This window comes from Salvia miltiorrhiza, chromosome 7, assembly GCF_028751815.1.
Source record: "Salvia miltiorrhiza cultivar Shanhuang (shh) chromosome 7, IMPLAD_Smil_shh, whole genome shotgun sequence".
In the NCBI taxonomy this organism is placed as follows: Eukaryota; Viridiplantae; Streptophyta; class Magnoliopsida; order Lamiales; family Lamiaceae; genus Salvia; species Salvia miltiorrhiza.
This window is the reverse complement of record NC_080393.1, coordinates 57,694,433-57,721,121: the sequence shown is the minus strand read 5'-3', so window position 1 is coordinate 57,721,121 and position 26,689 is coordinate 57,694,433. Positions and strand designations below refer to the sequence as shown.

General features: G+C 35.0%; 1 protein-coding gene across 1 annotated transcript; it reads right to left on the bottom strand.

Moving 5' to 3' along the window:
* Positions 1-13,999: 13,999 nt before the first annotated feature.
* Positions 14,000-20,971, bottom strand: LOC130995106 (ankyrin repeat-containing protein At5g02620-like). Its single transcript, XM_057920253.1, has 2 exons — positions 20,335-20,971; positions 14,000-14,813 (listed from the first exon to the last, which is right to left on the bottom strand). The coding sequence occupies exons 1-2, from the start codon at positions 20,890-20,892 to the stop codon at positions 14,073-14,075; spliced, it is 1,299 nt and encodes a 432-aa protein (XP_057776236.1). The 5' UTR covers positions 20,893-20,971; the 3' UTR covers positions 14,000-14,072.
* Between the last annotated feature and the right edge of the window lie 5,718 nt (positions 20,972-26,689).

Here is a 26,689-nt window from a genome sequence, read left to right as displayed (position 1 = left end):
AACATAAGTCTAAGCATCATCATCATCATCGGCATCAGGGTGTGGAGGTGGCTGAGTATTATACATCCTCATAAACGCCTCCATTTGAGCCATGCGGTCCTGCATCTGTTGGCGTTGTGCTTGCTCTGCCGCCAATTGCTCCTCCAGCGTGGAGATCCGTGTCTCATAAAGCTGCTGAGACACCGCAGAACTGCCCGTGCTGCGGATAGACCCCCTACTAGCCTGACTCTGCCCGGCACTCCCGACGCCGTAGATCCGTGACCTATCAATTTGCACCACCTCCAAATACACCTCGTCTAGCCGCTCCTGTCGTCCTGTGGCAGCGGCCAGTCGATGAACCTCGACCTAATACATACATAACAATGCATAATTGTTAGAAAATAAATACATTCACTAAATATTTGAATAAACTTAAACACTTACGTCAATTCTAGCATCTCTCTCCGACGTATAACTTCCGTCGGCGTACGTGTGGAGGCGGAGGAAGGTGGCATAGTTCGGTGCATCCTGGGGAGTACCAGGATCCAAGCTCTGTAGATGCATTTATATAAGATAAATAAGTTATATTAGTCAATATATTAATTTAATTTATATACTTAATTATTTGTTAATTACATACCATATACTGCTGCAGGATACGAGTCGACTGGGACCCGCCCACGTGCCTACTGATCCCTGTACCCTCCCCATCGGGCTCGGACATCCGGTTGGCACGAGCTCGAGTTGAAACAGCCTCAACCTCGGGCTGATGCCAGTAATCCCGGAGTCCAGTCCAGAAATCGGGAGTCATCCAGACGGGCCTAGACATCTCTCTCCCTTGGCTGATACACTGCTTGAGAGTTGTCTTGTAGTCGCTCATCATGTCGGAGTACCTTTTGCGGGCTTTTGTCTCCCACATGATCCTCACGTCATGCTCATCATCGGGCTTCCACGTAAACTCTTTCTGTTGAAAGAAAGAGAATTAATTTAATATCAAACATTTTAACAATTTAATATGATATATTTATATGTATTATAAATTTAATTGTACCTGTAATTCATCAAAAAATTTATCCTTCATCGCCGGGGGCGTCAACTTCCATGTGTACCCGCCTGGGTTTTCAAACATCTTAAATGTGCACGTGCAAGCTTTGGACAGGCCAGTGGGCTCCAACAAAACACTGTGTACAAGTAATTTTGTCACTTAATCATGGTGTACGAGAAACAGTAATTTTAACTAATGTACTTACTCAGTCTCAGGATGCCTCTGAAATACCGTCCTCCCATCAGGTGCCTTAACCTCTCTCTCTCTGATAGCGGCAGCTGTAGGGCCCCTAGGCCTTCTAGCCCGTGACCTACTAGAAGCATTGGGAGTCTCGGGAGTCCTAGAAATATGCGTCCCAGACCCATCAGATGTATCTGCTGTAGCTTCTGGCGCATTAACGCCAGATCGCCTCCCAAATCCCAACAAACCTCGAGAGGTAGACATGATGCCTGTTGCATACAATTAAATTAACAAATATATAGCGAAACGTAACATTAACAGTAACTAACAAACATAACAAATTTGCAATCAAATTCAACCAAAATGTGCATTTACATTTATTCATAAGCATCACTACTATCATCATCACTATCGTTAGATGTCAACGGGGAATCATCGTCTTCTGCTTCATCGTCATCTTCAATCTCAACGACTCCACCGAGGGGATGAAGGAGAAGTGGTTGTTCAATGCCTACACTTGTGTGAGTAGGCATAATAGTAACCACTTCTTCTTGAAATGGTTGATCTAATGTTGATGTAGATGCTGCAGTAGACACTTCAACCTTAGATCTTACGTTGACTTTGCATGCTGACCACCAATTTTTCTTTGATTGGTTCGTACTGGGATAGGGACAGTAAAACACTTGAACTACTTGACTCGCCAAAACAAAGGGATCATACTTCTTATATCTTCGTGTGTGGTTCAGTGAAACTAACTTGAAGTCTGTATCAATAGAAGTTCCCTGAGCCGACAAGTCAAACCATTCACAGTTGAACAAGACTGTCTGCTTAATTGGATACCCCGGATACTCCAGCACGCAAACCTCTTGCAGACGCCCATAAAAGTCTAGCACATCTCTATCACTACCATAGACCGAACCTTTTATGCAAACGCCACTGTTCACAGTCGCACTCTCTCTATCATGATCAGTTGTGTGAAACCTGTAGCCATTCACGAAATAGCCGGAGTATGTTTCAATCTCCCTTAATGGTCCAGCTGCAAGCGACCTAATATAAGGGTTCAACTCGTCGTTACAAGGACGACAAACCTGTTTCACACAAATATCATTTAAGTTTGCTAGCCAATTTTAGAGTAAGTAAATGTATATTTAACATAAATTTATCGTCTCTTACGTAATGGTTAAACCACAGAATAAACTCGTTGTGAAACGCGACTTCAAACTCTGCATCAGTCATGTAAGGATTTGCATATCGTTTTTCCTCCTTGAAGATCCTTGGATACAAAGAATCAAATAAATATGTTAACACCTATATATGATGAACACTTCTTATACGTAAATTGAACGAGAATACTCACTTGCTATATGTCTCTGTAACCTCTGCACAATTGCTCAAAATATACATGTGTGCAGCATGCCATTCGCGCTCATCCATGTATCTCTTCGTCCCTCGGCCAAGTGAACGCCCAATAGGTTTGAATATGGCGAGACAAAGAGGATCATCATTTTCAGCAACGGGCATCTCAATATTGCGAGGCAAAGTTGTCCACTTTGTATGCAACTGGTAGGTGCTCCATTGAATCAAATAAACTAGGCGGGAAGATACGCTCAAGTTTGCAAAGAGTAACAGCTATCTTCTCACTCAGTATTCTCATGTCATATATGGCCACGTTGCGGGATGTTAATTCTCTGAAGAAGAAACTTAACTCTGTAATTGCCTCCCAAACATTCTTAGGAAGAAGTTCTTTAAATGCAACAGGCAGAAGGATTTGCATGAACACGTGACAGTCGTGACTTTTCATGTTGTGCATCTTCAGGGCGTTCATGTCAACGCATCTACTAATATTTGACACGTACCCATCGGGAAACTTAAGACTCTTGATCCATTGGAGTAAGATCTTCTTCTCTTCCCTGTCAAGCGTATAACATGCTTTCGGATACCCTCGAGTTCCATCCACTTTCTTCAACTCTTTCATGCTTTCGGATACCCTCGAGTTCAGGACAGTATTAAACACGTTATCAAACACATTTTTCTCAATGTGCATGACATCCAGATTATGTCGAATCAAAAGATATCTCCAATAGGGTAGATCCCAAAATATGCTTTTCTTTTTCCACCCTACATCTTGATATTTGGCGAGTTGAGCGTTCCTGCCATCGAAGTCTTCGGTAACCTTCACGAAGCCTAACCCCTCGATTTGATTCAAGATTTGTATTCCTGATCTTTGTTCTGGTGGACCAACATTGCATGTCTTATTCCTCAAGAATGAAGTTTTGTTTCTCCTAAACACATGGTTAGGAGGTAAGAACTTCCGATGATTATCAAACCACGATTGTTTTCCACTCATCGGCAAAGTGAATGCTTCTGTATTCTCCATGCAATGTGGACATGCCAATTTCCCAGCTGTACCCCACCCAGACAACATAGCGTACGCTGGAAAATCACTGATAGTCCATATCAGAGCTGCTCGCATCTGGAAATTTTGCTTCAACGATATGTCGTAAGTGTTCACACCAACCTCCCACAGAGATTTTAACTCGTGTATCAATGGCTGTAAGAATACGTCCAACTTCATCTTTGGGTTTGATGGGCCAGGCACGAGGACTGTGAGGAACATGAATTGTTCTTTCATGCACAACCACGGAGGCAGGTTATACGGCGTGACAATAACTGGCCAAGAAGAATATTGACGCCCTGATTGTGCAAATGGGGCAAAACCATCTGTAGAGAGGCCCAACCTCACATTTCTAATCTCATCGGCGAATCCAGGAAAGACTGAATTCAAATGTTTCCATGCCGGAGAGTCGGCCGGGTGGCGCATTATCCCATCGTCTGTGGAGGTCGCATGCCACCGCATATGTTCAGCAGTTGCAGGAGATGCAAACAATCTCTGCAATCGGGGCGTCAAGGGAAAATAGTGCATCTGTTTAGCGGGCACTTGTTTCTTTCTGCGACTCCCAGATGCACGCAAGCTGTCCTTATATCGTGATTGGTCACAGAACATACAACTATGTAGCTCACTAGTTTCCCCCCAATACAACATGCAGTTATTAACACAGCAATCGATCTTCTCTACTGGCAAACCCAAACCACGTAGATTTCTTTTCGTACTATAGAAGTCTTCTGGACAGTTGTTACCCTCTGGTAAAGCAGCTTTCATCATCGAAGACATCTGATTGTAAGTCCTCTCTGACATGTGGCTTTCAGTCTTTATGCTCATGAATTGAGTCATCCAACTTAATTGTGAGTACGTGTCACATCCTGCGTACAATGGAGTATCTGCTGCATCCAACATGTTATAAATCTGTTGAGCGTCATTATTGGGCGGCTGCTCCAGATTTGGAGGATCTTGATAATTACTAGGTCCAGCATGGTCATGCACCATCCTTTCGTAGTTATTGTATAATCCATCATCCTCATTCATTATAGCATGTTCTCTCGGCATAGACAGCGGTGCTTCCCCGTGACAAACCCAAACTTTGTAATTCAGGACAAATCCACGCCTACTAACATGTTCTCTGACCGTAGGTACATCTAAATACGCTTGATTCTTGCACTTCTTACACGGGCACCTAATGTTACCTTGTCCATCTGTGTACGCCGTTTGATTGAACGCCCACTCAAGGAAAAACTCAAGCCCCGTTTCAAATGCGGTACGATCATTGTATCTCGCGTACATCCACGTACGATTATCACTCATTCTTGCAAATTCTAATTGAAAAAAACAAATAAAACATAATAAATTACTTGAAATCTAACAAAATTTCGACAGCATAACCCCACTATCCTAACTACCAAGTGCTCGACTCTACCAGCAACTATAGTGACCATAGTGGTCCTAATTTACTAAGCCTATACTAGGTCTACCCGACCCCCCAATGTCGAAGCAATAATACAATACAAATAAAAGCAATAAAAATCATGGTAATTAAATTAAAAACAATCATTTGTAGGGAGAAGATCCTTAAGAAATAATCAATTTCTATCCCAAAGGGAGAAGATCCTTAAGAAATTGATTAAATCTATCCCACAATATATATATATATAATAATATAACATTTCATAAACACATAGCACATAACATTTAATTTAACAAAATTATCCAACATATATAAATTATTCTAACAAATTAACAACTTACAATATAATTTAAAATTAATCATGCTTCATAATTTAAAATTAAACTAACAACATATACTAATTGATTAATATATATAATTTAAAATTAATCATGCTTCAATTGATATAATTTAAAATTATTCATGCTTCATATAATTTATTTATAAACAAAGCTAATTATAAATTAATTATTAACTATATATAACAAATAAATCTATTTAATTAACATATAAATACATAAAAAAATTCATAAATAAATAATTAAACAAGAGAAGCGTACGTACGGTGGTGGTTTCCGGCGGGTGTCGTGAAGAAAGCGGCGAAACGAAATCGTCGAACTAAAATAAAGAATATAAGTCAAATTAAATTTAAAAATTATATATATATATATAATTAAAATTAAATGATATCCAGAGAGAGAGAGAGAGAAAGAGAGTTACCGGGCGGCTGGGCACGGCGGCGGTCGGCGGCGGCGGTGGTCGGCTGGTGGCAGCAGCAGGCAGCAGCAGAAGCGGCGGGGGGTGGGGGGATCTGTTTTGCGCAGAACTGAAAAAAGGAGGTTACGCGTGCCCTAATATTAGACATTACCGAGGGCAAGTGCCGCCGCTAGCTAGCGACGGCACAAACGCCGTCGGTAATTGTGTTAAAATAATGTTTTATTGAATATTCAAAACTTAACGGCGGCGACGCCGTCGCTAGTTAACGGCGGCGGGTTTGCCGTCGGTAACTGGCCGGTAATTTCGAAGGTTCGGGTCGCCTGAAATGCCGCCGCCGTGCCGCCGTTAGGTACCGACGGCAAAAGCGCCGCCGGTAGTTTACGCCGGTAAACACGCGTTTTTTTGTAGTGAATATTATCATTTATGAGAAATTTCTATGTTTAGTTTGACGATGTAGAATTGCAAATAAATACTAGTAAACATGAAAATTTCTAATAAAACAACGTAGGAGATTGAATTATGAAGAATGCATAAATTTCAAATCGTATTATAACAACGATTATTCTTTATAATTATTTCATTATAATAATGAATCAAAAACGATCAGATCTTGACTGATACTTGCAATTTAATTCATAGGCAGCATCATCGAACTTCTTTGTAATTTTTGAATTTAAACTTCTGTTTAGAGACTTATTTCTTTCAATTTAGAAACTTATTTCTTTTAGCCCAAGTTCGTGTTTTTTGACTTGATAAACTAGAATCTTGCTTCATGAGTAAGCAATTATGTCAATTGGTCTCCAGAATTAAATCAACCTCACAATTTTTCAACACGGCAATATTTAATTCTCCAAAGCATTAATTGTTTGTAGATCGATTAGTTGTGGGAATTAAATGCAATGTTCAATTAATTCTACAATAGAGGAGCATCGATTCCTAGAGTTTTTGTGGAGGCTATACACGTTTTATTCTGTTCATGATTTTTGGACTAGAAAGTGAAGAATTTAAGTTAGGGCTACACAAATAAAACAGTAATTTTACATATATTTTTAAATAAGAGGCTATAAAGAGAAATTTGGGGCTATGAATAGAGTTACCCTTGTGTGGGGGTACATTTACCAAAAAAAAATAAAAATTAATATTCATTTGGTGGACGGACCAAAACGAAAATATGAGTACTCATTTGGTGGATCGAGAGAGTATATTTTTTAACTTGAAACTTAAATTAATTAACATGCATAAAAAATTTCTCTAATCAATTTTTTTTAGCTACAACATGTACATTATTGAGATTAATTATAATATGATTCATTATTCTAAAATTAAATTCAGATTTTCTTATATTTATTTTAAATAAAATTAACAACAACAACAACAACAACAACAACAACAATAATAATAATAATAATAATGATAATAATAATAATAATAATAATAATACACAACGCATAACACTTACTCCCTCCGTCCGCAATATCGTTTCCACATTTGCCATTTCGGTCCGTCCGCGATATCGTTTCCACTTCCATTTATAGAAGTAGGGTCCACAAACTTTCACTCACAACAATTGTGGGACCCAAACTCCACTCACTACATATTCACTACTATCCACCACTTTTCTTAAAACCCGCGCCGTCCACAATGTGGAAACGATATCGCGGACGGAGGGAGTATTAAATAAAAATTATAGTAGTTTGTATTTTAATAACATAACAAAAATAATATTCTATCCGTCCACGAAAGAACTTTCTCAAAGGGAGTGGCTCAAGTTTTAAGATTTTTTTTTTTGAGTATATTGGAAGTGGTGAAAATGTATTGTAATTTAAAAAGTGAAAAATAAGATTAAAGTATATTATAAGTGGTGTGGTATAGCCTAAAAATAGTTAGAAAGTTCTTTTATGGATGTAGCAAAAAATGAAAAGTAAAAAGATCTTTCGTAGACGAAGGAATTTAAAGTATTAAATATATAATTAAGTAAGAATTCTGCAAATGAGGAAAAAGAATACCTAATAAAAGCTCAAAATTAAGAATCTAGAAAATTTTGACTACTTTCCTTATGATGAGGATGAAATTCGGGACCAGATTCTCTATCTGGAGAAGAGAGCCTAAGACCTTGGTATGAAGACCGCGAGGGCTGCTTAGGGGATCTCTTCAAGATAAGACTTGAGAAAGTCCTCTCTGCTTTATTCATAGGCAGCATCGCAGTAGCCAGTAACTTAGAACTTCTTTGTAATTTCGGAATTTAAACTTCTGTTAAAAAGGACTTGCGTCAATTACACTTCTCAATCAACTCATCAATTCATTGACTTGATAAACTAGAATCTTGATAATGAGTAAGAAACGATGTGGATTGGTCTCCAGAATTAAATAAGCCCCACAATTTTTCAACACGGCAAATTGGCAATGTTCAATTTTTCAAACCATTAATTTTCGGAATTAAATGAAATGTTCCGTTTCCGGAAGAAAACATACGTGACACTTTGGGTAAGCTTACTACCCTCCCCAGAACACACGGAAAGACTGATAGGTTGGAAGATAAAGAATAGTGAGTCTACTCGCCCGTGCCATGTATGTTTTTTAATCGTCTGAAATGAATTCATTATTAAAATTGAATAGAGTCCCGAAGATAGTGTATACAAATGAATCTTTGAAAGTTCGTATTAAAAATGAATTTTGACTAAAGTTCATAAATTTACATATGCATTTAACCCAATATATAATAAATAACCAATCTTTTAAACTCCCAATACTCAGTACATTACACATTATGTTGTATTTAATTTCTCCGTCCATGTAAGAGTTCCAATTACTCTTTTTTATTTGTCTACGCTAAAAAATTCACTTTATTTTTGAACTAATATTATATCTTATTTATCTATAAATTCTACTTTAATTTTATTCCAATTCTTAACTAATAATTAATATGCATTTACTCCAAAAAAAAATTGTATTAACACTATCCAAATGAGCAAGCAACAACAATTGATGATCTACTGCAAGAAAGTTTAAGCACAAAACTTTCCAAAAGGAAGAAAAACTAAATGAGTTATTTAAATAGAAAGAGTTGTAGACCTTACACTAATGAAGCAACAAAATCTCAAAGTTTTGCTCGCTCGAACATGAAGGTCTAGTTGGTCTCCATATAAATCCTCTTGTTCTTCTGCTATCTTTTTAGCTGACTCTACCGCTGATTCACTGCAACTTTCCAAATAAATTGATTTCACGTTGGTCTCCAACTTCTAAAGGGATCTCCTTCAGTTTATCCAACCACCACCTCCTTTGCCTAGTTCTTATCCTTTTTTGTAGTTCTTAATTATTTTCTCTCTATCTAATTCATACAAATCCCATACAAAAACATCGAACCCGAATATTCGAAATAATTCACTACAAAAAAACACCGAAATACCGGTGGAATTACCGGCGGCGGAGCTCCCGCCGGTAATTACCGGCGGCCCAACGACGGCAAACAAGGCGGGTCGTTTTTGACATTTACCGACAGCATTACCGGCGGCATTGTCGCCGCCGGTACACATTACCGACGGCATTGCCGTTGGTAAGTGTGTAATTAAAGTTCACCCAGATCCCCTTTTCACGCACATCACAGCCCTTTCCCCTCACCCCCCCCCCCCCCCCCCCGCTCCCTGCCACGCCTCCACCCCTCAGTCGCCGTCGAGCCCCAGCCGCCACCGCCGAGCCACCACCGCCGTCAGTCCACCGCCGCCGGCCAGCCACCCCTGCAAGTCTTATTTCTCTCTCTTTCTCTTTATCTCTCACTTTCACATCTCATTTTATTTCTCTAACATTTCAGTTCAACGACGCCGCTGCCGCCACCGCCATCGCCACCGCCGACCACTACCGTACGCTTTCGTTCTCGCTATTTTATTTATTTATTAATTATTTTGTTAGATTAAAATTAATGTTAATTAGATTAATTTTAATTAATTTATAATATGTGAAGTATGATTAATTTTAAATTTATTTTTACTATTATTTTGTTAGAATCTAATTAATGTTAATTTGATTAATTTTAATTAATTTATAATATGTGAAGTATGATTAATTTTAATTAGTTAGATTAATTTTAAATTTGTTTTTACTATTATTTTGTTAATTAGAATCTAATTAATAATTGTTGGAGTTTGATTAATTTTAAATTAAAGTTTGATTAATTATAAAGCATGATTAATTTTAAGTATGAATTTGTTAGAGATTTATTTATGTTAGATAACTTTATTAAATGAAGTATGATTAATTGAATTTTAAGTATGCTAGTATGTGTTTATCATGAAATGATATGATATTATATATTGTGTGATAGATTAATCGAATAATTTTTATGGTTCAAAAAAAAAATCTAATATCGAATATCTGAGTACATCCCTACACCAGATCTATAAGAATAGGTATTTTGAATGCTTGAATGTTATATAATGTATGTTATGGGTTTTAATATTATTTTGGTTATTTCAAATTTATTTATTTATTTTTTAGCCATGGATATTAAGGAAATTCAGAGAAAAAAAGCGAAAATTGTACTCCCTCCGTCCCACTCAAATAGACTCACTTCTTTTGGGCACGGAGATTAAAAAAAATTACTTTTTAGTAGGAAAGTGGTAATAAATTGGTGTGGTCCACATCAATTAAGTACAACTTTTTTACCCAAAATGGAAAATGAGCCTATTGGAATGGGACATCCCAAAAAGGAAAATGAGCCTATTGAAGTGGGACGGAGGGAGTAATATATATATATATATATATATATATATATATATATATATATATTATGAATACATAACGATTTTTAAAATCATTAACAACGAATTTTATAATAAAAAACCGTTATGTATTCTAACAAATATAACGATAAAATTGTTATATATGAGAACAAAGAACCGTTACATATTATAACAAAGATAACAGTATATACCGTTATATATTTAAAAAAATTCCATTAACTATAATAAAATATTAATAATTGAAATACATTCGATAACAGTAGAAATAATCTATGATAACGTAAAGAACCGTTATCTATCACTATTATAGACAACGGTACTCAATCGTTATGAATTTATGCACGAAACTGTTATCTATTACACTATAGGTAACAGTGGTAAGCGTTATGCATAGCTCAACATACCGTTATCTTCTATAATAAAGATAACGGTTCCCCACCGTTACGTATCAGCAAATCAAACTGTTATATATACTTCTATAGATAACTGTTCCCCACCGTTACGTATGAGCAAATTAAACTGTTATATATACTGCTATAGATAACGGTAATTTACCGTTATATATGACGTTATCCTATTGTTATCTAATATAATAGATAACGGTTTTTTTACCGTTACGCATGAGCGTATCATAGACAATACCACTATATATAACGATTTTTTCGAGGTATAGATAACGGAGAATATCCGTTATTTATGAGCGTTTTTCTTGTAGTGTCATCTCTCCTTCTTCACCCACTAAAATTGTTCATCTCCCTCTTTACGGTTATTCGCATCTCTATTTGCACCTTCCATGTTGTCCTTGCACCCGTCGAAAGCATAAAAGAACATGGAGAGTAGTTGGAAATCCTCTGATCCTTCCCTTTTAGTTAAGGGTAAATATATATCATATTATACCTCAAACTATACCCGCTTTATCAAAAATGTCATGAACTATAAGAAATATTTTTAAAACCCTCAAACTATTAGGTTTGTATCAAAATATCTTCATCCATTTTTCAGTCTCCGAAAATCAAAATTATAGAAGCATTGAGAGAGAACGTTTGGAAGAGTGAGAGAAAGTGTCGATTCATCAAAAAAATAAACACACGTCCTTTTGAACATGCCTAAATTTTTGGGAAGAAAATTGTAAAAAAAATTGCCAGAAAATATTACCGTTAGAACTGTGTTTTCATACAATATATGGATATCAATTTCATTAGTGTAATAAAATCATCCTCCTAACACAAACAAATCTTCGTAATGAATTCTAGCATCCCAAAAGTAGAAAAGTTAAATTCAAGATTTTGATCACCAATTAAACTTATCGACAACATAATACTCCCTCCGTCCCATTACAAACGTCCCATTGTTTTTGGGCACGGAGATTAAGAGATGTGTATAAAGTAGATAAAGTGGGTTGATGGAAATTGTTTAAAATATTAAGTATAGAGAGAGAATGTATTGCCAAGAAAGGTATGAGACATTTGTAATGGGACGTCTCATTATGAAAATTGCATGGGACATTTGTAATGAGACAGATGGAATACTAAATCGACTATAACACTTCTTACAACATCGTGAAGGCAAATAACAAAGTCAGCACAACTAATGTAACATGAAATATCCTAAGTTTCCATTCTTGATTCTTAAGCTTGATCTCTCCTTCATTCAGAAACATTGCGTCTTCCATGGATGCACATGCTTCTTTCTAAGATTTATTCGCTGTATCCACTTTTTTTTTCTTGGTTAATTCTATAATTTAATTGCTCATTTGTCTTCTCCATTTTGAGCTTCAATTTTGTAGAACTAAGCTTGTTGTAAGACGAGAGTTGTGGATTGACCCACACCCATAATCCACAATCATCCCACTAAACCAAATCCAGAGATGTATTGTCATACAATTAATGAAACAAAAAAATAAAATAACTTTACACTAAATTAATCTTACATTTCTGCAACGACAACGAATATAACATCTCTCTAGATTCTTATCAGAGTGTGATGTTTTCAATTCAGCAGGTATATTGTGCAAGCATATTTGAGTTTTGGGGCCATTATTCATCAGTAAGTTCCATAATGTTGTCGAAGAACTAGCCATGGTGAGCTATTTGTTGCACTTCTTTCTCTAACTTCTTCTCTAGTTTCTCTTTGCTCGATTCTTCTCAATCTCCTCTGTTCTACAAAAAAAAATGCCCTAATTCACTGTAGAATTCTTCAAATACAAAAAATAAAAAATGCTTGAACACAAAACGACGATGTTTTAGAAAGTGTGAAACTACATCATTTTGTTGCACCACCTATCATGTCACGTCAATTAATCTCACCAACAATTTGGGCGTAGTTTGTTGCCAGGTGTAAAATTAGAAAGAATACAAATTTCATGTATTCATAGGCAGATTTTAAAATTCGGGTGCAAAACTAGAAAATGATAAAAGTTCGAGTATTTACAGGCCAATTACCCATAAAAGCAAATTACTTCTATTTTTGTATATGTACCCTACGATGTTAGTTCTCTTTCGATGATGCTTGTTAAAATAATTAAATAAACATGTAACTTATCATCCAGTGTTTTTACTCATTAAATTGGTATTAAACATTTTTTAATTTTATGTTATGTAATTATTCAGCTCACTCGGAAATAAAAAAGAGTTTGAATAGGTATGCATGTGTTGGCCTAGCGGTAGGAGGTTAATACTCAAGACCTAAAATCCTAGGTTCAAGTCCTCCGTCACGCGCTGTCATTGAATTTCTTTATTTACTTATGTAAATTATCAAAAAAAAAAAGAGTTTGAATAAAGGGTAAATTAATGTCCCTAAATACACAAAATTTCATCGAATTCTGGATTTGCACATCATCTTTGAAATCCGGTCTATTATACATTACCTTTTTCTTATTTTTCCCACAACCACAAAACCCCCAATTGTGAAAATGACGTGGCAGTCAGAAATTTACACATAATCACGTCCGAACAACTGGAAAAACGACGTGTCACCCAAATGCCAAAATTGACGTTGTTTTTGAAGAAAATAACAATTTAATTGCAGATTAAAGAAATGAGCCCTAAGTTCCAGATTTCTTCGAAGCAAACTAGCCCTTATGGTTGAAATAATCAGATATCTGCTTGTTCTGTATTTTGTGGCATTGACACACAAAGTTATAAAACTTGAGGTCTCTTGTAACTAGCTAGTCCTATTAGTTTGTTATTCCTTAACTTGTCAGGTGTAAAGAACCTTGATAATTTCTTCCCTTCATATAGGCTTCAATGGGAATATTGTTCTCTGCCAGCAGATTCTCTTAAATCTTGCAAAATAAGTTAACTGCTTCAAACTGGAAAGAACGGATTTTCCTCCGTGCATAACTTTATCAGCTATGTTCTTTCAAGTTTATGAAAACAACTAGAAGGGCTGCTTTGAAGAAGGGCTCGTTTGCTTCGAAGAAGAAGGGAAGGGAAGAATTCTGGAACTTAGGGTGTTCCGACGTGATTACGTGTAAATTTCCGACTGCCACGTCATTTATCAAAAAATAGTGAAAGGTGATGTATCATAGAGCAGATTTTAAAGGTAATGTGCAATTCCAGATGAAACTTTGTGTATTTAGGGGCAATTAACCCTTGAATAAAACACTTGGAAATAGTGAACAATTAATAGTCTGTCATACACGATGGAGGATGCGTAAGGGTGTAGGATCAGTAACAGCTCCTGCCGCCGTATTCTTCTCTTCTCCCTTACATAATAAAATATCGATATTGCAATCCTGTAAAAGATTTGAAGGAAGAGGAGAAGTCCGATTCCGGCAACAATACGGCCAGCGACAGGTAATTTCGTTCCCGGAGTGGTCGCCTCTACCGAAGCCTTATAACTCAGTGCAATAGCCGTCACCGACACCAACATACAAAAGATGGCGCTGCCCAAGGCATAGATGCTCTTCGATGTCATTCCGGAGGTGATGAAGAAGATTATGAGGAGGGATGAGAAGAATGCCATGTCGTTAGTTTTTAACAAAGATTTGTATATGGCGGGATGAGTGTATGCTATCACAGCATCTCCGGCCTTGTGTGACGACGCGTCGTCTTGCCACACGCCACCAGGTGGGTTGACGGCGTTCTGGAACGCCATCGTTGCTATCAGGACCGCCACCACCATCACTGCGTCATTCATCTTGGGCAGGACTTCACGATAATGTACTACTGGTGCAAACCAGGTATCTATGATTCTCCCCATTTCCGAATAGTGGGCTGTACCTGGAGGGCTCCGATTCAAGATTTGCAAAGGTGTTATGCCCATGGAATTTGGCTTGCTCCTTATTTTTTTGCTTTCCACCAAGTATTTGAGAATCTGAGATGTTCATACTATTAATACCTTCATCAATTGGATATTGCTAGATAAAAACCATCCTTAGAAATGGTGTGATTAATAAAACCAAGATAAATTTAATATAGAAAACATGAGATTAGTTGTCTATCTAGGCTAAGATAAATAATACTCCCTCCGTCCCCCAAATAACTTCTTAGTTGGGGACGACAAAGGTTTTAATAAAGAGTTGTTAATTGCATTGAAAGTGGTGAAAAATTGTTATAATTATTATTGGAAGCTGTGAAAATGTGTTATGATTAGTGTTGAGAGTGTTGAAAAAGTGAAAAGTAAGAATTAATAAAAGTATTATTAGTGGTGGGGTAGTTGTCCAAAAATAAAAAGAAAGAAAGAGGAAGTTATTTGGAGGACGTCCCAAAAAGGAAAAAGATCGAGTAAGTTATTTGGGGGGAATGACTTATGAGGGTAGATGAGGTATTACTTATCAAGGTGAAATAGTAGAATAAATATCGTCGAAGGTCTCTGTAGCACCACCTCGAAGGTCAAGCCGTCGCCGTAGAATGGGGGCACGCCAACGCTCCAAATATCGACCTTCTCATCGTAATTCTTGCCCAACAGCACCTCCGGTGTGACATAGTATGACATGCTGACCACGCTGCTCATCTCCGAAGCCGTTGTAGCGCTGATGACGAGGAACCAAAGTTAGCCGAACACCGTCTCTTCTACTTGCAAAGAAGAATAAAATGGAGGGCTGGGCATTGTGCGGGACCAGGGTTTGTTAACATTTTAATTTTTATTGTTTTTATGTTTTTTTTTTTTTTTTTCCAATTTTACTCAATTATATTTTTATATATACTTTTATTTTTATTTTTGGTACAATTTCATTAAAGATAAAGTAGTACCCTCTCCATCTCACACTAATAAGCCATATTTTTTATTTGGATCACGTCTTACTTTAATAGGTAACTTCCTAAAATAGATACTCAATATATAAAAAATATCCTCACATAACTCATAATTTATATTATTGTGGACCACACATAACTATATCTCTTTTCATTTATCTCTCTTACTTTTTGGACAAGTATAGCCTCCAAAAACATTATTCCTCCCTCTTCTAATTTATTAAAAATTAGTATTTGTTTTTTCAATAATGATATTTGCACACCAGGTGTACGTTACACCTGGTAAAAAACCGGTTTTTTACTTGGTTAGAGTGTGGGCCGGTTTTATGGATTTAGTATATTTACTGATTTATCCTTGATTTATTCTATCAATTTTCTTTCTTTTTTTTCTACCATTTTATCTACATTTTTCGGCCATTTATGATCCATTGTTTTCGGTTGATTAGTTTGATTCCATTATTTAGAGTGTGGGAAATTTTATAATTTATATAATTCGATTTTTTTTTTAATTTTTGTTCGGTTTTGATTTTGATTTATTTGTTTTTAAATTTAATCATTGATTTGTTACCAATAATTTAGTGTTTCTTGTTATAATAATTCTAGGTTTGTTTCTAGCTATTTTTTTTTCTAAATTAATATTATTATTTTTTTCAAAAATTATTTCTCCTAAATTATGTGTTTATTTGTTTTTTATTAATTTGTTTCAACTAATTTTGTGTTTCTCCTTAAAATAATACTAGATTTGTTTTTGGATATTATTTTTTAATTTTTTCGAAAATTAGATTTTTTTTATAAGATAAAAATAATATTATTTATTCTTATCTAATATAAAATTATGTTATTATTTCGGATATTTATATTGCTAAAATATTGTTATTTTTATTTGTTTCCACTAATTTGTTTCCTATTAATAATTAATTAATTAATTAAATTTTAGGATTTGTTAGGATTTGTTTTAATTAGTTGAAATTATATAACAATATACTTGAAGACCATATATTATAATATAATATTAAAGTCGAAATAATTAAACTCAACATTCATCAAATTTAATTATATAATTTAAATATTATTTAAGTTGGAATAAAAAATAATATAATTATTATAAAAAATTTAATCGATAAGAAAAGTGATTTTGAAAGAAAAGAAAAAAAAAGCAATACGTGAGAAGGTTGCGCGGTAAACTTTATAACATACACTTGAAGACAAAGTAGTATGTTATACTATTATAATTGATACAATAATAAAAAAAATTGACTACCATAGTGTGAATAGCAAAATTCAAATAGTTAATCTAAAAAAATCATATATTTGAATAATAATTTAGTATGAAACACGATATAATAATAATAAATAATTATGGATAGCGCAATAAAGTTGAATTAATTAATTGAAATAAATTAGTTAATTTGAAAATTAAAAATTAAATAAAATCAATCATGAGTCATGAAAAAAATGAGCTTATATGTCTTGCTTAATCGTAAAAAAAATAAAAATGAACCATGATTGTGTGAGTAAGGAAGTCAAAATAACTAAACTCAATGCAAACAAGTTTAATTGATAGTTGAAATTGATTAGTGAATTTGTAATAAAAAAGAATGAATCATATGATGGGATTTTGCTCGAAAAAAGTATATAACATATACTTTATTAAAATCCATATAATAATAAGAAAATGAAATGCTATAGGGTGAGTAATGAGAAAAAATTAAATTAGATGAATCATATGCAGGGATTTTGATCGTAAACCTATATAGCATATGCTTTATTTGAATATAATATAAAAAGTATTGTAATCGATGTGGTAATATCAAAATGAACCACAATTGTCTGAGTAACGAAGTCAAAATTATTATATTCAATGAAATCAAATTTAATTGATTAGTTGAAATTATATAACAATATACTAATTTTACCTCATTTTATTATATTCAATGAAATATATTCAAATAAAGTATATGTTATATAGTTTTTCGAGCAAAATCCCATTGTATGATTCACTTGAATTAGTTTTTTTTTCCATTGCTCACACTATAGTAGTTCATTTTCTTACTATTATATCGCTTTTAATAAAGTATATGTTATATAGCTTTCCGAGAAAAACCCCATAATATGATTCGTTTTTTATTAAAACTTCACTAATTTAATTCAATTAATTAATTCAACTTCATTTCATTGAGTATAATTATTTCGACTTCATTATTTACACTATAGTAGTTCATTTTTTTTATTATCAAATCGACTTCAATACAATATTATAATACATTGTCTACAAGTATATGTTATATAGTTTTATAACGAATAGTTGAATCGACCTGCTATACATAGTCTTGCAAGTGAAATACATTCATATCAACCATTCCACTTCATTTTATTATATTTTTCCTCAAAATCACTAATTTAATTTAAAATAATTAATAAATATTTATTTTATAACGAATAGTTGAATTGACTTGTAATACATAGTTTTGCGAGTGAAATACATTCATATCAACCATTCCACCTCATTTTATTATATTTTTCCTCAAAATCACTAATTTAATTTAAAATAATTAATAAATATTTATTTTATAACGAATAGTTGAATCGACTTGTAATACATAGTTTTGCGAGTGAAATACATTCATATCAACCATTCCACCTCATTTTTTTATATTTTTTTCTTTTAAATCACTAATTTAATTTAAATTAATTAATAAATATTTATTTTATAACGAATAATTGAATCGACTTGTTAAACATAGTTTTGGGAGCGAAATATATTCATATGAACCATTTCACCTCATTTTATTACATTTATCCTCAAATTCACTAATTTAATTTAAAATAATTAATAAATATTTATTTTATAACGAATAGTTGAATCAACTTGTAATACATAGTCTTGCGAGTGAAATACATTCATATCAACCATTTCACCTCATTTTATTATATTTTTCCTCAAAATCACTAATTTAATTTAAAATAATTAATAAATATTTATTTTATAACGAATAGTTGAATCAACTTGTAATACATAGTCTTGCGAGTGAAATACATTCATATCAACCATTTCACCTCATTTTATTATATTTTTCCTCAAAATCACTAATTTAATTTAAAATAATTAATAAATATTTATTTTATAACGAATAATTGAATCAACTTGTTAAACATAGTTTTGGGAGCGAAATATATTCATATGAACCATTTCACCTCATTTTATTACGTTTATCCTCAAATTCACTAATTTAACTTAAATTAATTAATAAACTTTTATTTTATAACGAATAATTGAATCAACTTGTTAAACATAGTTTTGGGAGCGAAATATATTCATATGAACCATTTCACCTCATTTTATTACGTTTATCCTCAAATTCACTAATTTAACTTAAATTAATTAATAAACTTTTATTTTATAACGAATAACTGAATTGAATCGACTTCGTTACATAGTCTTGTGAGCGAAATATATTCATATGAATCATATGAACCATTTCACCTCATTGTCGTATTATAAATTCAAATACATACATATTTTTTCATTCAAGTCTATGTTAAATAATATTGCGAGCGAAATACATTCGTATCAATCATTTTTTTTTTCTCATATTCACTAATTTACTTCAATTAATTAATACTTTATTATAAGAGTTGAAATAATATAATGAATATGTTATTTAAATTATTCACTCGATGTCCAATCGCATGAATCATTTTATTATGAATTCTAACTAAAGACTTATGTTGTTGCCACTACCAGACAAGGTGACAAAGTATCATTCACATTTTATAGAGGTTTCAAGTTCAAATCCCTCAAACATCTTTTTCCTTATTTTGATTTTTTTTTAAAATCTTCAAAATGTTTTTTGCACATGAAAGTCAGAAAAAATAAATAATTATCGAAATTAAAATAACTTTACCCTTATTTCGATTTTTTTACAAAAACGACTTCTAAATATTATTTTGGGCGAAAAAAAAACAATATCGAAAAATAAAATATATGTAGAAACAAATCAAGGATTATTTTTAGGAGAATTATAATCTCTAAATTAGTGGAACAAATATAAGATTATTTTTAGGAGAATTAGAATCTTTAAAATAATGAAAACAAATCTATGATTATTTTTAGGAGATTTAGAATCTCTAAATTAGTGGAAACAAATCTAGGGTTATTTTTAGGAGAATTAGAATCTGTAAATTAGCGAAATAAAAAATAATAACAAAAAAAAAATCGAATTATATAAATTATAAAATTTCCCACACTCTAAATAATGGAATCAAACTAATCAACCGAAAACAATGGATCATAAATGGCCGAAAAATGTAGATAAAATGGTAGAAAAAAAAGAAAGAAAATGGATAGAATAAATCAAGGATAAATCAGTAAATATACTAAATCCATAAAACCGGCCCACACTCTAACCAAGTAAAAAATCGGTTTTTTACCAGGTGTAACGTACACCAGGTGTGCAAATATCACTACTCTTGTTTTTTAGCATCCGTACCAAACCCTCTTCTAATATTTTTGCACAAATTTTTTTATTACAATTAATTTTTTTTAAGACTATATATCATTAAACGTTTGTTAAGTAAAATAGTTATTTATAGCTATTATATTAACACTTAATAAAATTAATTCAAATGATGATGGTTACCTCAAGTTGAGTGGATCTAACAGCCAAATGCAATAGGGTCTCCCCATCCTCATCAACTGCCTCCACAAGCTCCCACAACTTGTCCACCAAAAACTGCAATGTCGTAAGCTGGCCGTGTTTGACGCACAAGTGCAACACAGTCTGCCCGCGACCCACCCTCTCCATTGCAGGCAAAAGACTCTCTTCAAGGAGGTGTCCCAAGATCTCAACATGCCCATTTACGGCCGCGATATGAACCGGGTTCATATCGCGACAGTCGCGCCACCAGCGCGTCTCCGGGGCTACTGATAACAATTTTCTCGAGATCTCGAAGCGCCCTTGTGCTGCTGCTATGTGCAGAGGCGATGATTGTTGGGAGTCTAAACTCCGAGAAAGCCACGGATTCATATTCAGCACCTCTTCCACCATGGCTGTCTGTCCCCGCATTGTTGCTATGTGAAGAACATTTCTTGAACATGCAAATGAAGCACTTTCGACGAGATATGGATCTTGTGCAACTAGTTTTTGAAATTTTGTTATATCCCCTTTTGATACAGCATCGTAGAGTTCTGCAGCCATTCTTCCTTCCCCACTAATTATTAATGCCTTTGTTTCTTTCTCTGCTTTCTGCTTAATTTTTTCTTTTTTCGGTTTTTTTTTTTTTTTTTTTTTTTTTGTGTGACTCTTTTCTTCGCTGGTGTTAAAGAAAGGACCACGTATTAAATAAGGTGACTCAAAAGAAAATTCTGCCAAGCTTCTACTTAATTAAGGACCACATATTTTCTCACGACTTGGTTTATAATTTTAAGCAACATATATTGCCCACCACGCAGTCGTGGAAGAACAGCCGGAGGGACCCGGAGGCAGTCGTGGGGACGGTCAGCTGCTTGTCGGTCACCACCTCTTGGACGATCTTGCTGAAGTTGGTGTTGGAATATAAGAATATATAATGGAGAATTTATTTAATTGGTAGGAGGAAATTTAGAGAAAATGGTTGTGGACGTGTGTGTGCTTAAGAATTTGAGTGGGAGGATTGGAGTTTGCTAACACAATCTTTCTTCAATTCACTTCCTTCTTTCTTCCCTCTTTTTTCATTACATTCCAATCATGGTTACATATTTATAGTGGTGAGTAGATGATTCCTACATTCTCTAGAATATTCTCAACTATTATTTTTCTAATACTTCTCTAGAATTCTCTATACATACTAGAATTCTCTAATTCTAGCTAGTTCTCTTCATCCTAACTTTTTCTCAACTATTCTAGATTATTCCTCTTTCTCTAATACATTCTCAACCATTCTACATTTTTCTTCATTCTCAACTATTCTAGATATTTCTACAAATTTCTTCTAATTTCTTTTTTCCTTTCTTTTCTTTTAATTCTAGAATATTCTTTACAAATATCTATTCAAATCAAGTTTATATTCCAACACTCCCCCTTAAACTTGATTTGTCATTCTGAGCAAACTTCTGAATTTGGCGAAATCCTTTCAGGACGTGCCTTGCTTTATATCTTTCAACTTCACCTTTGGAATTCTTCTTAACCTTATGCACCCACTTGACTCCAATGGCCTTGTGCCTTTCCGGTAGTGTCACGAGCTCGCACATATCATTCTTGTTTATAGCTTTGATCTCTTCGTCCATTGCAACTCGCCAATTTTCACTATTTGTTGCTTTAGGTTCATAATCAGCAGATAGGCAAAACAAGGTGAGATCTTCTAACCTTTCAGTGTCTTCATATATCTCATCCAAATTCCTTGCTCGTGGTGTGGCTCTTTCATTTAAGAAAGATGGTGGCGAGTCTTCAGTAACTTGTATAGGTGAAGCTGGCGGAGTCACTACCTCTTGTTGGACTTCTCCAACTTGCTCTTCTGCTCTTTGTTCTTCTAACTGTGGGATGTAGGTGAAGTCACCGTTGGAGCTGAAATCCCATACTCCTTCTTCGTCGAACTCCACGTCTCGACTTATCACTGTTTTCTTGGTATTTGGATTATATAACTTATAACCTTTAGAGTTAGAGTTGTACCCGATAAATATGAATGCTTCATTTTTGTCATCGAGCTTCTTCCTTCTCTCATCTGGTACATGCACGTAGGCTTTGCTCCCAAATACCTTTAGGTGGGAAATTCCTGGCTTTCTCCCGCTCCAGGCTTCTTGTGGAGTCATTCCCCACACGCTCCTTGTCGGCGATCGGTTGGATAGGTACACCGTGCACGCCACTGCTTCGGCCCAAAACTCTTTAGGCAGATTCTTCGTCTTTAGCATGCTTCTCGCCATCTCCATAATTATTCTGTTTTTTCTTTCCGCCACTCCATTTTGTTGGGGGGATCTCGGAACTGTCAGGGGCCGCCGAATTCCATTTGCTTCGCAAAATTCTAGAAACTCCCTTGACGTGAATTCTCCGCCTCGATCGGACCTCATGGCCTTGATTTGTCGTCCGCTCTCCTTCTCGACGGCAGCTTTGAATTTCTTGAAAGCATCAAATACTTCTGACTTCTGCTTCAAGAAATATACCAACGTTTTTCTAGAAAAATCATCAATGAAGAGCAGAAAATAATTATTTTTACCGAGGGAGCTTGGCTTGATTGGCCCGCACACATCAGTATGAATTAACTCCAGTGGCTTTTGAGCTCTTGAGCTTGACTCCTTTGGGAATGGCTTTCTGAACTGCTTCCCGAGTAGACAACCTTCGCAGAGTTGATCGGGATGTTTGATGGATGGTAAGCCTCTCACCATCTCTTTTTTTGATAGCAACTCCAAGCCGCCAAAATTTAAGTGCCCAAACCGTAGGTGCCACAACCAAGACTTATCTTGGTAACACGCTTTCAGGCATTTTGCCATGTCATTTCGAATATTCAATAAGAACATTCTATTTTTAGACATTGGCACCTTGGCAATAAGATTATTTTTGCCATCTCTTATTGAAAGGTTATAATCTCTCATGTGAATATCATAACCTTTCTCTAAGAGTTGTCCCAAACTCAAGATATTATTTTTCATATTGGGCACGTAATAAACGTTGGAAATAAATTCATGATTTCCATTCTTCAAGCGAATTAAAATTTTCCCTTTTCCTTTAACTGGAATTTTAGATTCATCACCAAAGGAGACGTTGCCACTTACCGACTCATTGAGCTCCACAAACATGCTTCTCTTTCCGCACATGTGGTTACTTGCACCGGTGTCGAGGTACCACGTGTCATCTCTTCCAGCTTCTCCTTTATATGCCAGAAGCACACTACCATTTGCTTCGCTCGTGTTCTCGGCATAATTGGCCCTTTCTTCAATCCTTACTTTTTCACTTCTGCACTCGGAAGCATAGTGCCCAAATTTATGGCAATTATAACACTTTATTGAAGACTTATCGTACCTCGACTGCGGGTTGCTCCTCCCCCGACCATTTGTAAACTCCTTTCTTTCACTAGTGTTGACGAAGCCTCCTCGTCCTCGTCCACGTCCACGACCTCTTCCTCGATCTTGACCTTGACCACGTCCTTTCCCGAATTGTCCATGGCCATTGCTCGAACCTTCTTCTTTCTCTTTCGGGCTTACTTGCAACTTTAAAAGTTGCTCTGAAATCTCTTGCTTCTTCTTTTGCTTCTCCTCATATGCTTGCAACGACCCCAACAAGAGATCGATTGTCATTTCCTCCAAATTTTTAGTTTCTTCGATCGTCACCACAATGTGCTCAAACCTTGAGGTTAGTGACCGTAATATTTTCTCCATAATTCTTACATCCTCCAATTTTTCACCATTTCTTTTCATTTGATTAGAAACCGCCAAGACTCTTGAAAAATAATCCGAAATCGATTCGGACTCTTTCATATGCAAAGACTCAAACTCTCCTCTTAAAGTTTGAAGTCGTACCTTTTTTACTTGCTCTGCTCCTTTGCACGCGTTCTGGAGCTTCTCCCACGCTTCTTTGGCGGTACTCGCATTTGAGATTTTCTCGAAATCGTCGTCCCCTAGCGCTTGATAAATGAGACAGAGAGCCTTCTTGTCTCTCTTTCTCGCGTCTCGCAATCTATCCTTTTGTTGTTGGGATAGTGCGGCCTCGTCCCGTGGCTCCTCGTAGCCGTTCTCCACGATCTTCCAAACATCGTGGGCTCCCAATAGCGCCTTCATCTTGATGCTCCAATTGTCGAAGTTGCTCTTGTTGAGCATGGGGACTTGAAACGATTGTAGGTTGGCCATTCCACAGGTAGGATTTTATGGCTCTGATACCACTTTGTTGGAATATAAGAATATATAATGGAGAATTTATTTAATTGGTAGGAGGAAATTTAGAGAAAATGGTTGTGGACGTGTGTGTGCTTAAGAATTTGAGTGGGAGGATTGGAGTTTGCTAACACAATCTTTCTTCAATTCACTTCCTTCTTTCTTCCCTCTTTTTTCATTACATTCCAATCATGGTTACATATTTATAGTGGTGAGTAGATGATTCCTACATTCTCTAGAATATTCTCAACTATTATTTTTCTAATACTTCTCTAGAATTCTCTATACATACTAGAATTCTCTAATTCTAGCTAGTTCTCTTCATCCTAACTTTTTCTCAACTATTCTAGATTATTCCTCTTTCTCTAATACATTCTCAACCATTCTACATTTTTCTTCATTCTCAACTATTCTAGATATTTCTACAAATTTCTTCTAATTTCTTTTTTCCTTTCTTTTCTTTTAATTCTAGAATATTCTTTACAAATATCTATTCAAATCAAGTTTATATTCCAACAGTTGGGGCAGGTCTTGGCGTAGAAGTCGGTGTTGATTTGTGCTATAACATAGACAATTAATTTAATTTAACAATCTTAATAAGAGAGGAGTGGGATACTATTGCAGGAATATTACTGTAGAAAAAATAGTGCCCATGGCATTTTCGAAATTTTTGTTTCATTTGTGACTATTTTCCAATATTTGACTCTGCTTAATGTCTCTGATTCACAAAATTTTTGTTTTTCACTTTTACCTTTTTACTCTAATGTTTCTAATACAGTTCAGGTGACGAAAAGAAAAGGGTTCTGCCGTAAGAATCTACCCCAAATTCAACGGTGAAAGTGCAAAGTCTGATCAAAATTCAACCAAAAATCACACTAGAGAAATCCATTGCACCAACAAAACAAGGAGGTGAGCTTTGATTTCGTAAACCTGTATTTTATCGTTAAATTTTCTGATGAACCCTAGAATTTTTTCACAAAACAGAGCACAGCACAACACAATAGAACTATAGAACTAAGCTGCTGCATCGTCAGCAGCTTAGGTGTGCAGGGTGGGTCGACGATTGGGAACGACCAGTCTTGGCTGAGTTGTGGCTCAATTTCTTGTGTTGAAAGTGTTGGTCGGCGGCGGCGCAGTTTTGTTAGCTGCTGATTGTCAGGCCGAGCTGAGGAGTGTGGTCAACGATAGGGAACGGCGGTGAGATATAGTCGGACGGCTGATTGATGAGAGAACAAACCGTTCTGGGTATTCGCCGTAAATTAAGAAGAAGGGCGAAGAAGAAGAAGAAGAAGAAGAAGAAGAAGAAGAAGAAGAAGAGGGATTTGGGATTTGATAGTTGGGGATGAGATTCACTCTCTGTTGCAAATGTGAAGTGCAGAGACAGATGAAGTTGAGAGAGAGAGAGAGTTGACAGGGTACACAAAGAGTAGAGTAGAGAGAGCACCGTGGAACAGGGGCAGTATATTGTGGGAATTTTAACTAAGTCTCTATCTTTGATTGATAATAATATTGTATGTTTGGAATGGGTCGTGAGTACAGATGATGATAATGAAATAATGTTGGATTTGATGATAAGGATTAAGGAATGGGCCTAGAGTTTTAACTTAAACTTATTTTAATTAATTAATTGAGTGTAATTGATTTAATTTTTGTTTGATTTATTAATGCAATGTTTACTGATTGAAGTAATTTCCGGAGGTGCATTGGAAGTACTAGACAAAAATATAATTGCCTAATTGGGTGCTTCCAAAATAGGGATGCTCGATATAATTATGTATAGTCAATAGGATTTTAGTTTATTTGTCCATTCTTAATTTTTAATTATAATAAGTAGGATTTTAATTAAACTTTGATATTCTTAATTTTTCATGTACTAATTTTTGTACAAAATGTAGTAAGTATTAATATGATTTGTTTGATGTCCTCAAGGGGACACCAACAGGTGCGAACTCATGTCTGTGAGGTCTAGGGTTCAAATTCCACCGCTCCCCCTCCCCAACAAAAAAGATAAATATGATTTGCTTAAATATTCATGTGATTCTTTTTTCTAAATTATTCTCAGGCACGTGCTCATTCACTGACATTCACTTCTTCAAGAGTTACATCTCCACGGGCGTAGTGAGCATTATCTTGCACTTGGGTAAGTCTCCATAATA